At 40.1% G+C, this 16,088-nt stretch overlaps 1 protein-coding gene across 1 annotated transcript in view; it reads left to right on the forward strand.

Moving 5' to 3' along the window:
• The first annotated feature begins 693 nt into the window (after positions 1 to 693).
• Positions 694 to 16,088, forward strand: part of NPSR1 (neuropeptide S receptor 1) — a 55,707-nt gene continuing 40,312 nt past the window's right edge. The window contains exons 1-2 of the mRNA XM_053936556.1: positions 694 to 840; positions 13,365 to 13,497. Coding sequence (XP_053792531.1) covers positions 694 to 840; positions 13,365 to 13,497 — 280 coding nt within the window. The remainder of the gene's footprint in view (positions 841 to 13,364; positions 13,498 to 16,088) is intronic.

Genomic DNA, 16,088 nt, shown 5'->3' on the forward strand with positions numbered 1-16,088 from the left:
GTCTTGAGCCTCTAAATATCTAGGAGATGTGCCTTTCCAGACAGGTTTTCCATATGGTGAAGAAAGCATTGCCTTCCTGGGTATACAGCACACTCTAGCTCTTTGCAGAGGTGAGGGAGAGGTCTATTTATGAAGTCAGGTAGATATGGACAGGTACCTTAAGCCTACAAACTTAATAGGGCTTTTTTTAATATGGGAGAGTGTGTTGGTATTTGTTTATGGATATACCATAAGACTAAAGGTAATCAAAATCATAGTGAGCTCAGCTAAGGTAAGAAAGCAAAGCTGCTGAGTGGAAAACCCAGGCTCCTGGGCTTAGTGCAGGGAGGAGCTCCATGCTTTTACAGGTGTGCCTGACTCTACAGCTAACAGTTTGGGGTGCGAGGTAATCCAGAGTCGACAAAGCACATGGCACACATGGCACATGTATGATGACTTTGTTACTGGCTGTTGCTGTTGGACAGAGCATGAGGATGGCTGTTGTCAGAGTTGTACCAAAAGAAAGCTCAAAGGAATGCCAGCGTGGCTTTGCTTTTTTTTTTTTTTTTTTTTCCTATCACTCAGCTGCACTGAAGCCCGACACCTCTGGTAGCCAGTGAGAAGCCGGTTTTGTGCTGTGCTTTTACAGGAGAAGCCTGGCTGCATTAACTCTTACTAAAACCAGCACCTAGACAACTTAAGCAAAATCCAGTGATGGAGGTCAACTCCACAGAAGCCAGCAGCAGCTCCCAGGGAGGCACCAGCTGTCTGGATCTTACCCTTGTCACCTTCACTGAAATGGTGACTTTTACAGAAGTGGTGGCAGAAGAGGAGTGGGGATCCTTTTACTATTCCTTTAAGGTATTACTTTAAGGAGTGCATTACTTTTCTCAAATGCTTGCAGCTTTGGAGCATTTTCAGCACATATGTGGGGAGGCAAGTCTTTAACTTCTTTTTCCAGATATTGGTGGGGTTTTTTCCCTACAAAGACAGATGACAGCATGTGTGAGGCATTTACTGAAAGCAAAATACTTGTAGAAATTGGACTTCAGATTTACATGTGTTAACTAACTCTATCCCCTTCCAAGAGAGGACAGTACTGTTTTTTTGTAGAGGCATTGTAATTATACATACATCTTTAGTCAAAATCTCGCATTATTTTAACACATTTTAATGTAATTTCTTAGATGCATCATCTTGACATAAGGGATTTCTTTTCAATTTTACAGCTGTAACAAACATTGTACACAAGTGAGACAGGGTTTTTGTTGTTTGGGTTTTTTTTAATCATGAGGGACAGGTTCTAATTTGTTTTTTGTTTGTTTGTTTGTTTGTTTGTGAGTTGAGTGGGGGTTGCAATGTCTTTTGAAATCTGTTGTTAAGAATGCATCAGATGAGTCATTCAGTAGTGAATGCTGTTGAATTGAATGGGAAGTGTATTCAGTCATCTACAAAACTAAACATCACCCTAACAATATGTAAATGTAGGGAAAAGATTGGTGAAGTTCTGAAGTTCATATTTCCTTCAGATTTCTATGCCTGTTGCTACTGCTTAATTTTGTTCTGAATGCCACGTGTCTATTTTTACAGTATGTTGTACAAGTTCAAGTCATTAAAAAGTCTGGCTAGGAGTGCCTTGCCATTCCTTCTGGACCTAAGCACCAAAGCGATCAATTTCAGCTGGAAATATCCAGGCATTTATATAATTTGACAACATGTGAGGTAAAAGGGGATATATTCAGAAGCGATTTTTGTATCTGTGAGATTGGTAGTGCTCTGACACAATCCTAGTGGAATCAGTGGAATTACAGCAGGTTCCCAGCCCTGATTAAGAAAGAGATGATCCATAGTGCCAGTCTTAATTAGTGAGGGTCTCTTTTAATGCGCTGCTTATAATTGCTAAGGTAATACTTCCTACCTAGGATTTCAAGGGTGAAAATTATTTTTTATTCCTTTTTTTTTTTTCTCTCCATGTTAGACTCCTAAAATGCTCTTGAAAAAAAAATCACAAGGGACAAGAAAAATATTTTAAAAACTTTCTCTCTATCTCCTGTCTTCTTTTCACAGTTAAGGCTGTAAATCTGAACAATGTCATGGGAGCAGTATTTTATAATGGTAAAAGTGACAATTAATTCCAAGATTAGAAAGTCCCCAGGCAGAAAAATGCTCATTAATAGGAGAGATTGAGTAAATTACAATAATTAGGAAACCAAGGATAGTCATGCATGCTCATCCATTGCTAAAGGAAACAATTCTGTAGCTGAGGGCTTCTCATTAGACTTGCTCTTGAGTCTCTGCTGGTTGCCTGGCTCTGGCACATGTAGCATGAACTTTGCAAGGAGACTCACTGATTTCATATCAATTACTAGCTGTTGATAGGCATGGAAATATTTTGACGCTAGAGACAAGTGACAGCTGGTGCAGCTGTAGGAAAGGAAGGAGAAAGCACCTGCTCTGATGACTACAGTGCAGGGAAGACAGGGCTCCCTGCCAGCAATTTCAGCACTCTGTAAAACCCACATGTGGAAGGCGCTGCTGATACCTGTTGACTCTGCTGGCCATCATCCACGAGCTCTGCCCATGTTGTGGCTGTGTCCTTGCCCTCTTCAGCAAGCCAAGCAACATCATCTTCCTCTTTAAAATGCTAAAATAATTCAGCAGCTAAAATAATTTAAGTTTCAGTTTGGAACAGGCTGAATGAATTTGAAAAACAGAGTTCAGTGTTCAAAATGTAGCTTACAAATAAGGTTTGGATTTTCAAACACACTGTAGCCTGTGGCTGACTGTGAAGGCAGGGTGGGTGAGCGGTCACTGCACAGGTTGACCCCAGAGCCTGGGGACAGAGCACACAAGCTATTGCTGCTTAGAAAATGCAGGTGTAACTAATCTACCTCATCAAAGCAGTCATAGGAAAACATGATCTAAACTGATAAAAGGAGACTAGAGAATGACACCCTGTACCTGTGTTGATGACTTTTTAATGATTTTACCCAATGACAGCTGCCAGGGTATCTCACATGCTGCTCAAACTACATGAGCATGTGCTTGTGTCTTCTTTTCCTCCCAAGCTGCAAGAGGATGGCTGGTACCCACCCCAGGTAGTGTCTGTGTTATCCTGTGGTGGCAACATGACAAAAGTAAAATAATGTGCATTAGAGTATTTCAGTGCCAGAAAGGCTGAGCTGTGAATGCTTCTCTTCTAGAAAAATTTGCACCTCTGTCTATTCCTCTGCTTAACAACTAAAACGTGCACAGTTTCACATTAGAGAATGTTTTGCCAGTTCAGGTTTTTGTTGTCTTTTTGGGAGGAAGTCTGGGGGGGAATTTTATTGATTTATTTTAGCTCAAAAATTGAGCATTTCCTCCACTTAGAGGAATGCAGATTTTCTTCTGGTAGTCATTACTACGGAAGGGCCAGCTGCTCATCAAAGCTTTGCTAATGAAGTCTAATTTGGGGCCATGTGGCCTAACTAAACTGACTCTTGGCATACAGAATGGCAGCTTTTGGGGCAGGACTGGGTGTATCCATGCACCACTCAGCATGCAAGGTGAGCTGGTGCTTTTTATGGCAAAGGCGCTGCCTCATTCCCACTGCCATTTAGGTCTTGCTGCTGTGTTATGGCAAATTGTCCCTGAAAACCCAGATCATCTTTCTTCCTAGGTGCCATTCTGTAGGGTATCCGGTAGGTTACTGACTTAAACTACAAGGAATTCTGCTGGCTGCTTCAGCACCTAATTCAGAACAGATGTATAAATTGGTATTAATTACAGCTCCAGCCTCCCAAACCAAAGGAGAGTTCATTACATCCCTTTACAATCTCCTCCATATGTGCTTAATCCATGTGTAAAAGGGCTCTAAGTAAGCATCAATAGCACCTGCCAAATACAGTAGTACAGAAAGAGCAGAAATCCTCTAAATACCTCTAGCCTTTCTCTACTTTAGGACCTTCTTAACTCTGCAAACATGACAAGGTACAAACCAGAAACCTGCTTGGAGAAAAGCTGGAATTTCAGAATTCCAAAGTAGGTTTGGCCCAGTTTTGTGCAAGGTTTGGGAGGTTTTGTCAGGGCTGGAGGAAGCATCTCCTCCTGCCAGATACTAAATATCCCAGAAGCTTTTGCAATGGTAGGAGCAAGTGCTTGTCCTCAGAAAGATTAGTAGGGATCATCTCTGTTTTAAGAGCTCTGCTGAGAAATACGATGCCCTGCTTTTATGCAGGAAAGTATAAGTTTGGAGTGCTCAAAAAGAGAAAGGAACAGCAACTGCGAGTTTTCTCAGTGGGACTGTGTTCCCACCATCATTTCCTACCTCCCAGCAGAGCTGGGAATCCATCAAGTAGTTCTTTATGTTTTCTGCTGTGTAGAGTCCTCACCTGTGCAGCAGGACACAAAGGTTTTGTTGTTTACATCCAAGATTGTTGGGAATCCTAGTGTCCCCCCTGCCAAGTAGGAACCCCAATCACTGGTCCAAATGTTGACACGCCCTTGCCTCTGGCCTCATGAACCCTGGTCCCCGTGCCATGCAGCAATAGCACAGCAGTGACACTGAAGTGTTACAGCTTGCAGGAAGAACTGTGTGCCTATCAAACCCATCACAAATTATTTTAAACATATGTCTTTGACTGTACTCCCCCAACATTGCAGCATTCCCTGTACCTGTGTGTTTTAGCCCATGTAGCTCAGATATTAAACAGGTCAGCACAACCTAGCACAAGTAAGCACAACTCTAAGAACATGGGCTGCTTATCCATGGAGCTAATGCTCTTTTCAAAGGTTGGAGTTTTTGCCATCACCAGCAAAGAGTTGAGGAGACCAACACGTCAAGAGGTTTTGTAGGACTGTCCAGTTACATGGATTTGGTTCCAGGTGTTCTCAGAGAATGCTGAAGTCACAGTCTAATGTCCCTATCCTTTCATCCAAATGTAGGAGTTGGTTTATCTTCTGAAAAGTATCTGCTTATGCTATTGCTCATTCTGATTTTCAAGCAAATATCACTGAGCATCCCATCATTGAATACATAATAGGAAAATAATAATGGGTGCTGTCAAATTTCTGGAGTAATCTCTGCAAATGCAATCACACATTTTAGAAAATAGACATATCAAATAATCCAGAGGTAACTTTGCAATCTTTTAGTGGGGGAGAGGAGGAGGATTAAGTTTACACAAATAAGGTGTCAGGGACTCCTGAACACAGCCTCTGCAATATGCTGTAATGACTGTTGCTATTCCTGAGATGCTGTGCTGAGAACGATCTCCTTGGGAAACTGCCGCTGCAGTGCTGTTGGCCAGGCTGGCCTCATCCAGTGGCTTAAATGCAGCACAGAAGGGATCTGGCAGTATGACAGCCCAACAGGGAGCAGCTGCTCTGAGCCAACAGATTTGGGCTGTTCTACAATAGCAACCCTAGTACTACTGTCCCTGTGCTCCACACAGGCACATGGTTTGCACCTGTCTGCCTCTCCTATATAAATACGCCTAGAAAGTATAAATCTTTTACATTTTTTAAGATATTTTAATTTTACCAATTAGGCATATGTCATAATTTCAAGTGCTTAAGAAAAACAACACTTTGGAGTTTTAAATAGGGCTGTCAAAAATCATAAAATTATGGATAGACCTTTGAGTGATCTAATATTATCTTTCTACATTAAATATATTCTACAAAAGAATTAGATACACTATTAAAAATTTATGTTTTCTGATGACATTTAAATCAGGAATATCTATCTAATTCTAGAGTGCAATGGGTAAGACATCCTGCAATAACTGAGCAGTACTGCCTACATTAATTATCTGTTTTGTACCAAATCACAACAGAATGGGAAATAAAAACTATTTGGTGATAGAATTGAATTGAATTAATCACATTTGTTACTGACTGTCACCATCACACCTATAGAGAATTTGGGGACAGAGTGGGGGCTTGTTCAGCTGTTGAGGTTGGAAAGATTGTTGCAATTAGCATGCATTAGATGAAGGGACCCTGCTCATCCATGGTGATGAAGTCAGAGCTAAGAAATAGGTTTGTTAAAAAAACAGAGGTTCACCAAAAAAAAAAAAAAAAAAAAAAAAAAAAAAAAAAAAATTGCTGGATTTCAAAAAGATGAAAAAGTAATCTTGATAACAAAATTGCCCCTTTCCATGAGGAAGTGTCCCGATTTAGTGACTAGACTTTCTCAGCTTTTCTGTTTTCCTAAAACTAAAAGGAAGAAAATATTGTAGATCTTTCCTCTATGTAACACATAAACATAACATATGAGTGGAATACCATATCAACACAAACTCATACAAAACTGCTTCTCAAGTTCAACAGAACAGAAAAAAATCATGTTCCTTCCAGCTGTGTGTTTTTTCCAATGATAAGGACTCTTTGGGAAGTGACTGTTGCCAGCATATTTGATATGTTGGTGAAGGTTTCATGTGGCAATGAATCCCAGTTTTGCCAGAATGTTCTATAACCTTGGGCTGGGAGGATAACCCAGGCAATCAGTTAGAAAGCAGCTCAGTGAGGCAGCCTTTGCACAAGGGATAGGAGGGCTATCAAGCACAACCAGTAGCATTTAAATGAGAAAGCAGCAGTCCCAGAGTCAAACCTGGGGCTGAAATGGTGTTTATGCACTTTGAATCAGGCTCCATTCCAGGCCACACTAATTAAAAAAAAACCCAAAACTCCTAGAGGGCTTGTTGCCTGCTGAAATGTGTTTCTCCCAAATTCAATCACAACGGAAGCACTTTCAATGAAAAAATATAAAACTTAGCTTTGAACTTTCTTTTCTCCCAGTCTTTCTTACCTTCACATGAGTTTTCCCTGGGTTTTTAAGTGTCAATCAAATTGTTTTCCCAGAATTTTCAGGAATATCTTGTGTGAAATCTGTGTAGAAACATCTTCTCAGTTTTGCCTTGCTGGATGGAGAACCTTCTTTCGAAACATATTTGTATTACAGGGGTGGACAGTACAATTTCCTGCTACTTGTGACAGCTAAGGCTGAAGATTTCACTGACCTGCCCAGTTGTTTGAGCATGTTTCTTTCTTATTGAGACAAGGCCTATCAGCAAATGAATCAAGAACTTTTCAGCCATTTTTTTTCAGCTTTTCTTTTCTTGAGCATTAGGAGATGACTTGAATTAATCATCTGAATCTTCACATTCAGGTCATTAGTATTTGCTGTGTGAAACTTACTTCTAGCCCAAATACTCTGTTTGTTGTGCCTCTTCTTGTAAGATATTTGGTGCCCCTTACTTTTTTCCTTCTTGACAGTCAGAACTGTTGTCTACAATTAAAAGTATATGCAACGCACCTACAGCTTTTCTTCAAAAGCAGATTGCTGTTACATTGTGGGGTTTTTTCACAACCCAACTTGTGTAGGAAGTTTCAGCACAGGATGAAATATGGATGTTTCCTTGGAAGTTTAACCAAGTTTGTTCTTTTTTTGTGTACTAAAGAACCTTTATTTTGTAAGTAGTAAGCATAACCATAGTCATGACCCCTTGGGTGGTATACCACTTCATTTCTGAAAGCCAAGTTTAAGCTGATCACACCTAGCAGAAATTTTTCATCTCAGGACTTCAAATAAATATAAGAAAAATGCCATTTTATACTTTTAACGTCATTTTTCTTAAGACAATTATGGTTTTACCATTTCCATGTCAGTAGCCTTTACACCCATACTCTTTACTTGCAGAGCAAATTTTAATTTACATAAAGATTCCCAGAAAGATCTGAGCTGTTCATGTTTCTTTGATACAACAAATAATATGCAACGTGTGCAAAGCACTCATCTGATTATGTCTGTGTAAGTGTCTTTTAGTTTTAAGACTATTTGTTTAGAAAATAGGTCTTATGCATACTTGTGTGTGTGCATAATAATTCAAGTTGGGAAGGACTTCTGGAGGTCGCCTGATCCAACCACTTGAAAGCAAATCCAAATGATGCCAGATTTCTCAGGGCAGTGTCTATTTAAGTTCTGAGTATCTTTAGGGATGGAAATCTCACAACCTTTCTGGGTTCCCATCCTGGTGCTTGACCACCCTCATGAAGAACAATTTTCTCGTAATGTCATACCAAGATGACCCATGTTGCAGCCCTTGTTTGTAGACTCTTGCCCTTTCATGGTGCACATCTGAGAAGAATCTGGCTCCATCTTTTCTGCACCCTCCTGCCAGATAATTGTAGGTAGCACTTAGACCCCAGAAGGCTCCTCTAGGATTTCTGCTGTGTAGAAATCTGGCAGTATGGAGAAGAGGTGTTTTATTATTTTTGCTTTGTTTATTTATTTAAAAAGTCAATGAATTATATCAGAGGTTTAGCCAGTACCTTTAAAATTCCCTAATTGGGTTAATGGGTGTATTTCTTTTATTCTCTTCAGTGTTGGAGTCCAAAGTGCAATTTGCCTTACAGATAAGCCGATTATAAATCCCTGACAGAAATCAGTCGAACTGCATGGCACCTTTCTGCCTATGGAAATTAATTCTCCTGGTTTTGGGTTTTTTTTTTGGGGGGGGGGAGCATTGGTTTTTCTTGGGGTCTTTTGGGTTTGTTTTTTTTAAGAATTTTAAGTTTCCATCCTAAATGGGGGATGTTAAAATAGCAAATCCATCCTGAACATTTTCAGTTTTTAATGTTCAAGATTCCAGATCTTCTACAGTAGGATAAAAAAAAAATTGCTAATCTAGACTGCTCCATTTTTCTATGTGGTCTGCAATTAATGTGATTATTTTAGAGAATGAGAAAAGATCTTTCTCTTTTTTTCCCTCCTTAAAGTGCAATGCAATCTGCTAGTGGCGAACTTGACCATGAACATGACAGTTACCCAATTTAACAAGGGGATTTATATATTCTTCTTATGTGTTAAGAGCACTCTTGCAAAATTGCTTGGCTTGCTTCATGATTGCAGCTCTCTTACAATCTCAATTGCTGCTACACTAACCCCATAATTTTTAAAATATACCAAAGGCAAGATCATTTGTGTATTCCCAGAGTTTATCAACTGTTAAGAAAAAGCTGTTCAGAGACTTAAGCTGCTACTGGCTTGTGATATGAGGGATCATGCCTCTTCTTCACCCAGGAGACCAAGAAGATGGTGCAGAAAGATACCAGGTCAGCAGGACAAAGAAGTTACCAAGGACAAAGAAGTTACCACAGGCCTGCAGTTCTCATATTAAGAGGCCAGTCAGCCACTCCAGGCATGGAGGGACTATCTCTCCCTCTCTTTTTCTATTTGCTCATTTCTTATCTGAAACCTATTTTTTTCCAGGTTGTTTCCCCAGCAACCTCAGCAGCTAGCGCTAAACTGTTTTAGATTGTGTCCCTGTTCAAGTACAAATAATCTTTGTCCATTGATAGTTGAACCTCTCTTTCTATTAGGCAACTTCTCAAATATCAGACAAAGGCTTTTGCACCTCAAGACATGAGGAGCAGCACCTCCACTGGAATGGGCTATCAGGTATATATCCCCATTCCACAGTCACAGCTGGTGTTCCCCCGCAAAGGGGATACAAATCCTGAGAGAAGACAGAGCAAGGAAGTTGGCTGGGTAGAACTGGAAGGAGGGATGGCATTGTGGTACCAAAATACCACCCAACATCTCCAGAAGGATTTAACTATGGTCTTGATTAAAGGGGTTTGCAGGGGTGATCTCTGCCTCAAATATAAAGCAGAATACACCTCTTGTTAGACTTATTCCAGCCTCTGGATTCAGAAATTTTATTAGAGAAAGAAAATGACAAGCCTTTTTTACAGCCAAGGTTTTCTGGCTTACATTTCACCCATGAATAGGCATTTTCTTCATTGGCTAAACCTGGTTTTAATCTTGGAGCAACATAGCAAAACCTGAATATGCTCTCTGGATGTTGAGCACTTCCATGCTCCAAGCACAGCAGCCTTATGGAACAGCAGCATGTGCAATGGCTTGAGTCAAGTCAAGGAAATCCTCCTGACTTTCGTTTGTTGGTGACCTTAATAACATTAACAGCATCTCTAGCTTTTCTAACCTGAAATAACTGCTGTATGACACTAGTCTCTCATGGCATTGTCATCTAGTGTAATTATTAATACCCATTTCAAAAGAAGCCCTTGTCAAAAGAAGTTTGGGAGATATTATCTTCCTTTTTATCAGAATGCTTCTGATGTTTGCACATCATATTATTGAGGATTGTTTTTTGTAAATTACCTTGTCCAGGATTGTTATTAAGAAAGGATTCTTGTTTGATGAATGAACAAGACATGAAACTAAACACTTCTCTGTCTAAACAACCTGAAGATGATGAATAAAACTAGAGAAAATTCCGCTGGAGTGAAATTCAAAGATCCATCAGCTGTCTGTCTAATCTAATAACTATTTTTAAGGCCTTCACAGATGGAAGTTTTCCTGGCTCAATCAATCTCTCTATCTATGATATATTTTAAAACCTTATTTTTCTTTTTAAATTTTCATCCTGAATTCTGTACCCTAGTTTTGATTTTTGTCCAGCCCACAGTGGATCTAAAGAAGAGATTAGTCCTTTACTTTTTTACATTAGTCTTTTTGTGTCCTCAAGGCTATGTTCATCTTTTCTTACAGTCAGCTTTTCCTGGATTTAGCAACTTGATTAATTCAGTCATTTTGCCTGACTATATCCTTTATGTCAATTCATTTGTGTGTTTCTCTTGAAGCACTGTGCCCAGGAGTGGGCATGGTGCAGTGTAAAGATCAGAGCAGAGGCACATGAGCCTGGTGTTGATCCCAACGTGGTGGTGGCTGTTGCTCTCATGGTAGGGTGATTCCATAATGTTCTGGGGCACTTGGCACATGTGCTGCGTGTGAGGGTTGATGTTTTGCAGGCTGGTCCAACCAAGTGTGATTACACTCACTACGCTGCACTTCTCCTGGTTGGACAGCATGTTGCTTTTTTCCCAGTACACATTTCCAATTCATGAAGATAATTTTGAATTCCAATCCTAGCCTCTGCAAAGGCCTTTATCACAGTGGGCATCCCATTAATAACCATGGAAGTTTTCATTCTGCAAGTTAACACAGACCGAGAGAGGCTGCAGTGATTTAAGTTACCTATTGTTATGGCTCCTTAATCCTCAGGAATGAGATCTTTTTCCTTTTTGTCAGAATAGCAGTTCCCACAAATAGATTAATAGAAATTTTGGCTTTATTTCTTTGTCTACGGCCCTTTCAGACTTACCTCTATTTTCAGTGTTTGCATTTTTAAGTTATCTTTGCAGTCTGGTTTAATTTCTGGAGTCTAACATTGCTTAATTGTTAGGCATTGCTTTTAAATTGGCAGAATGGATTTAATCTGACCATTTGTACTGTGCTCTTATCCTTATAACACAGCCTCTGATGCTCCATAGCTATTTCTTCTGTGGAATCATAAGGTTTGAGTGTCAGATCCTTCTTCTGTTCCTATCTATATCAGTATAATGCAGGCATATAATTCCTTTTAAGAAAATGCTCTTCTGATTTTATACCAAAGAAAATGGGAACAAGTCTAGTCCCTTAGTTTTCTTCATGTGAGAAATATGTTTTCTGAAATGGAAAAACCAAAACAAACCCTGAGGAGAAATCATTGATTTCAAGGGCAAAAGTGATGTGAAATCTTATCTTTCATGATTTTATTGTCTTCCAAAAAGACATTTCCTTCCAATTCTTGTACTAAGAAAAGCATCCCCATAAAAATAGTTTCCACCATATCTCTGCCACACATTTTAAAGGAAATTTGTCTCCAAGAAATTCAAGAGATTTGCAGATACCCCAAAAAGATGGATTTTTTTTTTAATCTAAAAGCTATGTATCTAGCCCACACAGGTTGTCTCATCTAGGTCACTCTATATTCAGTGGAGACAACCCATCCCAAGGTAGGTGAGATGAGTGGTGACTCATCTCTGAGACACTGCTATTACCTAGACAATTCTAAGACAATTTAGAATAGTTGTGTCTCTTTAGAACTTTAAAGTTAGGTGAGATGACATGAATGGTAGATTATGTTGGTGAAAATCATCATGCTGGGAAAAGTGAAAAGTGAAATCCTCTCTACACAGCCTTCATTGTTTGCTTAAACTAATCTCTGGGCTCAGGCACAGATGAGTGCCACATCAAATTGCCCCTCATCAGGTCTTGCCTTCCCTGCACGACTGCGTGATCCACAAGGTAGTGTGGCTCCCTACGTGGAGCAGAGCTGAGGCTGCTTCCTAGGAGAGGCTGGGGGTGTGGGGGGGGGGCGATGGGAGGGACGAGGACAGACAAAGACTGCTGGCCAGGAATGAGGCTAAGTGCTGAGAAGGCACTAAGGCTAATTATAAAGCAGGAAATCCATGTCCCTGCTCCAGTCCTTTCATTTCTCCTTCCCTCCCCATGCTCACAGTGAGCTATTTTCTTTCCAAGCAGAAGGAGCTCTGGTTTCTGCTCACCACAGTAACTTACAAATGCTTTTAATGAGTGTTCTCCCTGGCTTCTGCTCTACTATCAGCCCAGTCAGGTAGGTGGGGTCTTACTGACAGCATCCTTCCCCCAACCTGCTCAGGACTGGTCCTTGAGGCCACGTCTGTAGGGCCAGCACCTGGCACCTCTCCTCAGCTGCAGTCCTCACTTGCCTCCTCCATCTTCCTCTAACTCCCATGTTGCGGGTTTGCTGTCTTGAATTGAAAGATCCCAAACGACTGCATTGACAAAACCTATAACAGTTGCTAGGATGTAAAGATTGGGTGTGCCCTCACCAAACAAGCAAACGTGGACACATACGGTGTTGATCCTGCAGCCAGAGCATCCTAATGCTTTGAGAGCACGAATAGCTTTCTTACCTTGTTTTCTTTGTACACACACCACTAGGGGACGTTTTGTCATCACGTTTCAGTCGCTACACAAGTATACTTTTCTTTAGTGGGTCATGCTTCCTTTTCAGTCTTGGTGCACATCTAGATCATGGAGTGGATGTCTGAATTTCATAGGGCTTGTGAATGACTCAGACTTACTGAAGTTGGGAAAGAGAGAAGTATTTATTTCCCCCATTTCTCCAAAGGAGCCCATCTATCAACATTCCTTATGAAGTGAGGCAGCTGGTTATTTCACAGTTTGCTGGAGCAGCACAAGAAAGCTGAGAGCTGACTCTTGTTTTAGCACTAAGTGCAGAATACAGACACTGCTAGTGGTTTTGTGAAAAGAAAAGTAATATACAGCCACTGCAAACCAAACTGGAATGAACATCACTAGCAGTGCTGCATGTTAAGTATTTTCTGAAAAAAAAAAAAAATTAAGAATGTCTTTTAGACTAAAAAGTTGAAATCAATTGGCAAAACTCAAATTTCACTCCTGTTTTTCATTCTCATCTGATTTGTCTGAGGATAAGTGACTGTCCATCCACTCATCAATATGCTTTTCCCCCTTCTTTCCATTGCAGACAGAGCAGCTGGTGACTCTTTGGATTCTCTTTATTGTCACAATTGCTGGAAATGCCATCGTGCTTTTCTCTACCTGGAGGAGGAAGCGAAAATCTCGAATGACCTACTTTGTTACTCAGCTGGCAATCACAGGTAGTGTATGGGAGGGGAAAGGGCACCTGGCCTGCACAGGAATAACTATTAAAATGACAAATAAGAAAATGCGAGTTGAGTGGTTAAGAATTCAGTTGCCACCTAATGTCCAGTTGCAGTTTGCCATAAAGCAAATGGATGGCTACTTATCTTAGGGCTCAGTCTGGCTCTGATCTAAAAAGATGCTGCTAGATGTAGTAGTATGCAGCAGCTGCAACTCATTGATGTCACTAAATCTTATCTTCCAGTCTGAGTTTGCATCTGCATTTCCCAGAAGCTATGTCTCCAGCTGTTGTCATGGAACTGCTTAAATTAAACTAGTTTAAGATGAATCTCTTGTGTTTTTCTACTAAAACTACTCCATCAATTATGCTCCTGCAGTGAAGAGTGAAAATAACTTCATGTTGTCCGGTTTAATGAAGTAAGGGAAATATAACAATATAAAGGTGGAGAGGAATGCATTTAGATTTTTTTTTTTAATGGACAAAAGGATGCTGATCCAAGGACTTTGTAGATTTTAAACAGAATGTGAAATGTACAGAAGCCTGGTTCGTAAAATGTCAGTCTCAGCAAGAAGGAAAGGAAATGAGCATAAGCAGCACATTGTTTCTCCGTGGTCTTGAATGGACTACATTTGTGGGGGTTTAAGTTTCCCAAGGGAAAATATGTGCTGTTTCTATAACAGTGTCCTGCTACTAATCCCTGCTTACAAGACATCTGTGTTGTACTGTTTGTGTATATAGGATATATTTATAAGCTTCTATAGCTTTTTTTCCCCCCCTAAGCTATGGTAGGAATTATAGCACTTTTTCACTAAAGAACCATTTAATATATGATTTTCCAACAATACTACATCCTCCTTTGGTGTCTGTTGTACCTGTGTTTAAACTGGAAAAGCAAAGCACTACACTGCCCAATTTTCAATGTGCATTTTTGTAAATAAATGAACTCTATGGTCTCAACTATGTCTGCTCAGGAGCATGTTCCCTTTGAAGAACTACTCTTAGCCGAAACAGACCAGGGTATACAAATTGATGAAAAGAGGCAGGCCTGTAACAGGTGATGTGAGAATCCTTGCAAGGTGAAGAGGTGAAGGTTTGCAGTGACTCCTCTTCTGAAGTGCTGACAGCTGGTTTTCCTGTTTGCCTGAGTCACCTGTAACAAACGGTTTTACTTCTTATCTCAGTCATGACCTTTATGCCGCTTCCTTCATGAGCCAGCAGTATTTTCCATCAGGTAAGGCAGGTCAATACAGCCTCACCCCACAGCTTGGAAGCATCAATCACAGATCAAGCACTACAGTGTTCACAGGAGTTTCAAAATAAACAGTTTCTGCTCAAAAAGTTCCCAATCCCAGATGTATGGAGTGTACTCAGGCAGCCAATCAGAAGTACAGGCTAAGAAAGAAGGGCAGAAAAAGCCCCAGATGGACATTATCCATTTCATACTTACTGTCAGGTGTTCTGGGAGGAGTCTACTGCTGTAGCCGTGCTGGGTAAGTGTCTGAGTGGGAATTTTTCCATTTTGTACCCATAGGAAAGAGGACTTTTTGTATTAGAATGGCTTATGGAGAGCTATTCACTAGGGGTTTAAATACTGTCAGCATGAAGGGAGAACGTATTGCAAGTGCACTTTTGAGGGAGCTGAAAGAATCAGTGACAGTGGCAAAGACAACAAGGCAAATATACCATTAGATGTGGGCAGCAAATAGGGCTATACAGCTGATGGTATAATTTGACTGAGATTTGTGTGTTCCACTTGCTGATTCTTTGACTTCCCCTTCCCTAAAATTATCCTTAACTTTAAAAATTGCCTAAGTTCAACAGTCTGTTCCATTTCATATTACAAAAATTCACATAGAAAACTCACTTGACATTCACATCTGCAACGTTAAAAGAAGTAACTTCAGCTTAAACAGCAAGGCTCATCTCAAGCAGTGTTGATTTCTTTTTTGTGATGCAGGAGTCAGAACTCTAATTTATCTTCCCGCACCAAGACTGCTTGTCAGTATTTTGGCAGAAGGAAATGACTTAATTCCTGAAATGGAGCCATTTCACTTTCTTATCGTTAAAAATATTATTAAGAACAAAGCAAGCTGGCAACAGCCATCATCCTTTCACAACAAGTTATGAGGTAGACACAGAACATTATGAAAACACTGACTTGTCACATTGCTTTGACATGCCAAGCATATTTAAATCCTACCAACTAAGGCCTAATCTCCTGGCAAACAGTTTCTGCTTAGTCAATATTACTACTTCCATCTATTTTGACGTCCTTAAAATATTTATTATTTCTGCTTAGTAGCAGAAAGAAGAAAAATGGATATATCTTTATCAATGCAGGCATTTCAAAGCCATTTAATAAATTTTGTCTATTGATCTGAGGCTCAATAGTTGAGTGGCACTCTCAATTCTCACATTTTCCCACTGATGTAGTACCAAAAATGAAATTAAAATGTAGCCTTTGTGTTAGAATAAACAAGGTATTAAAAGCAAAATTGTGCATAATACATGAATAGGAAGTGAGTGCTGTTGTTCTTCTTGAATGGTTGCCAAGCCAGATGCAGATGAGAAGTAACTAACTGATTG

The sequence above is a fragment of the Vidua chalybeata genome, chromosome 1 (assembly GCF_026979565.1).
Source record: "Vidua chalybeata isolate OUT-0048 chromosome 1, bVidCha1 merged haplotype, whole genome shotgun sequence".
NCBI classification, from domain to species: domain Eukaryota; kingdom Metazoa; phylum Chordata; class Aves; order Passeriformes; family Viduidae; genus Vidua; species Vidua chalybeata.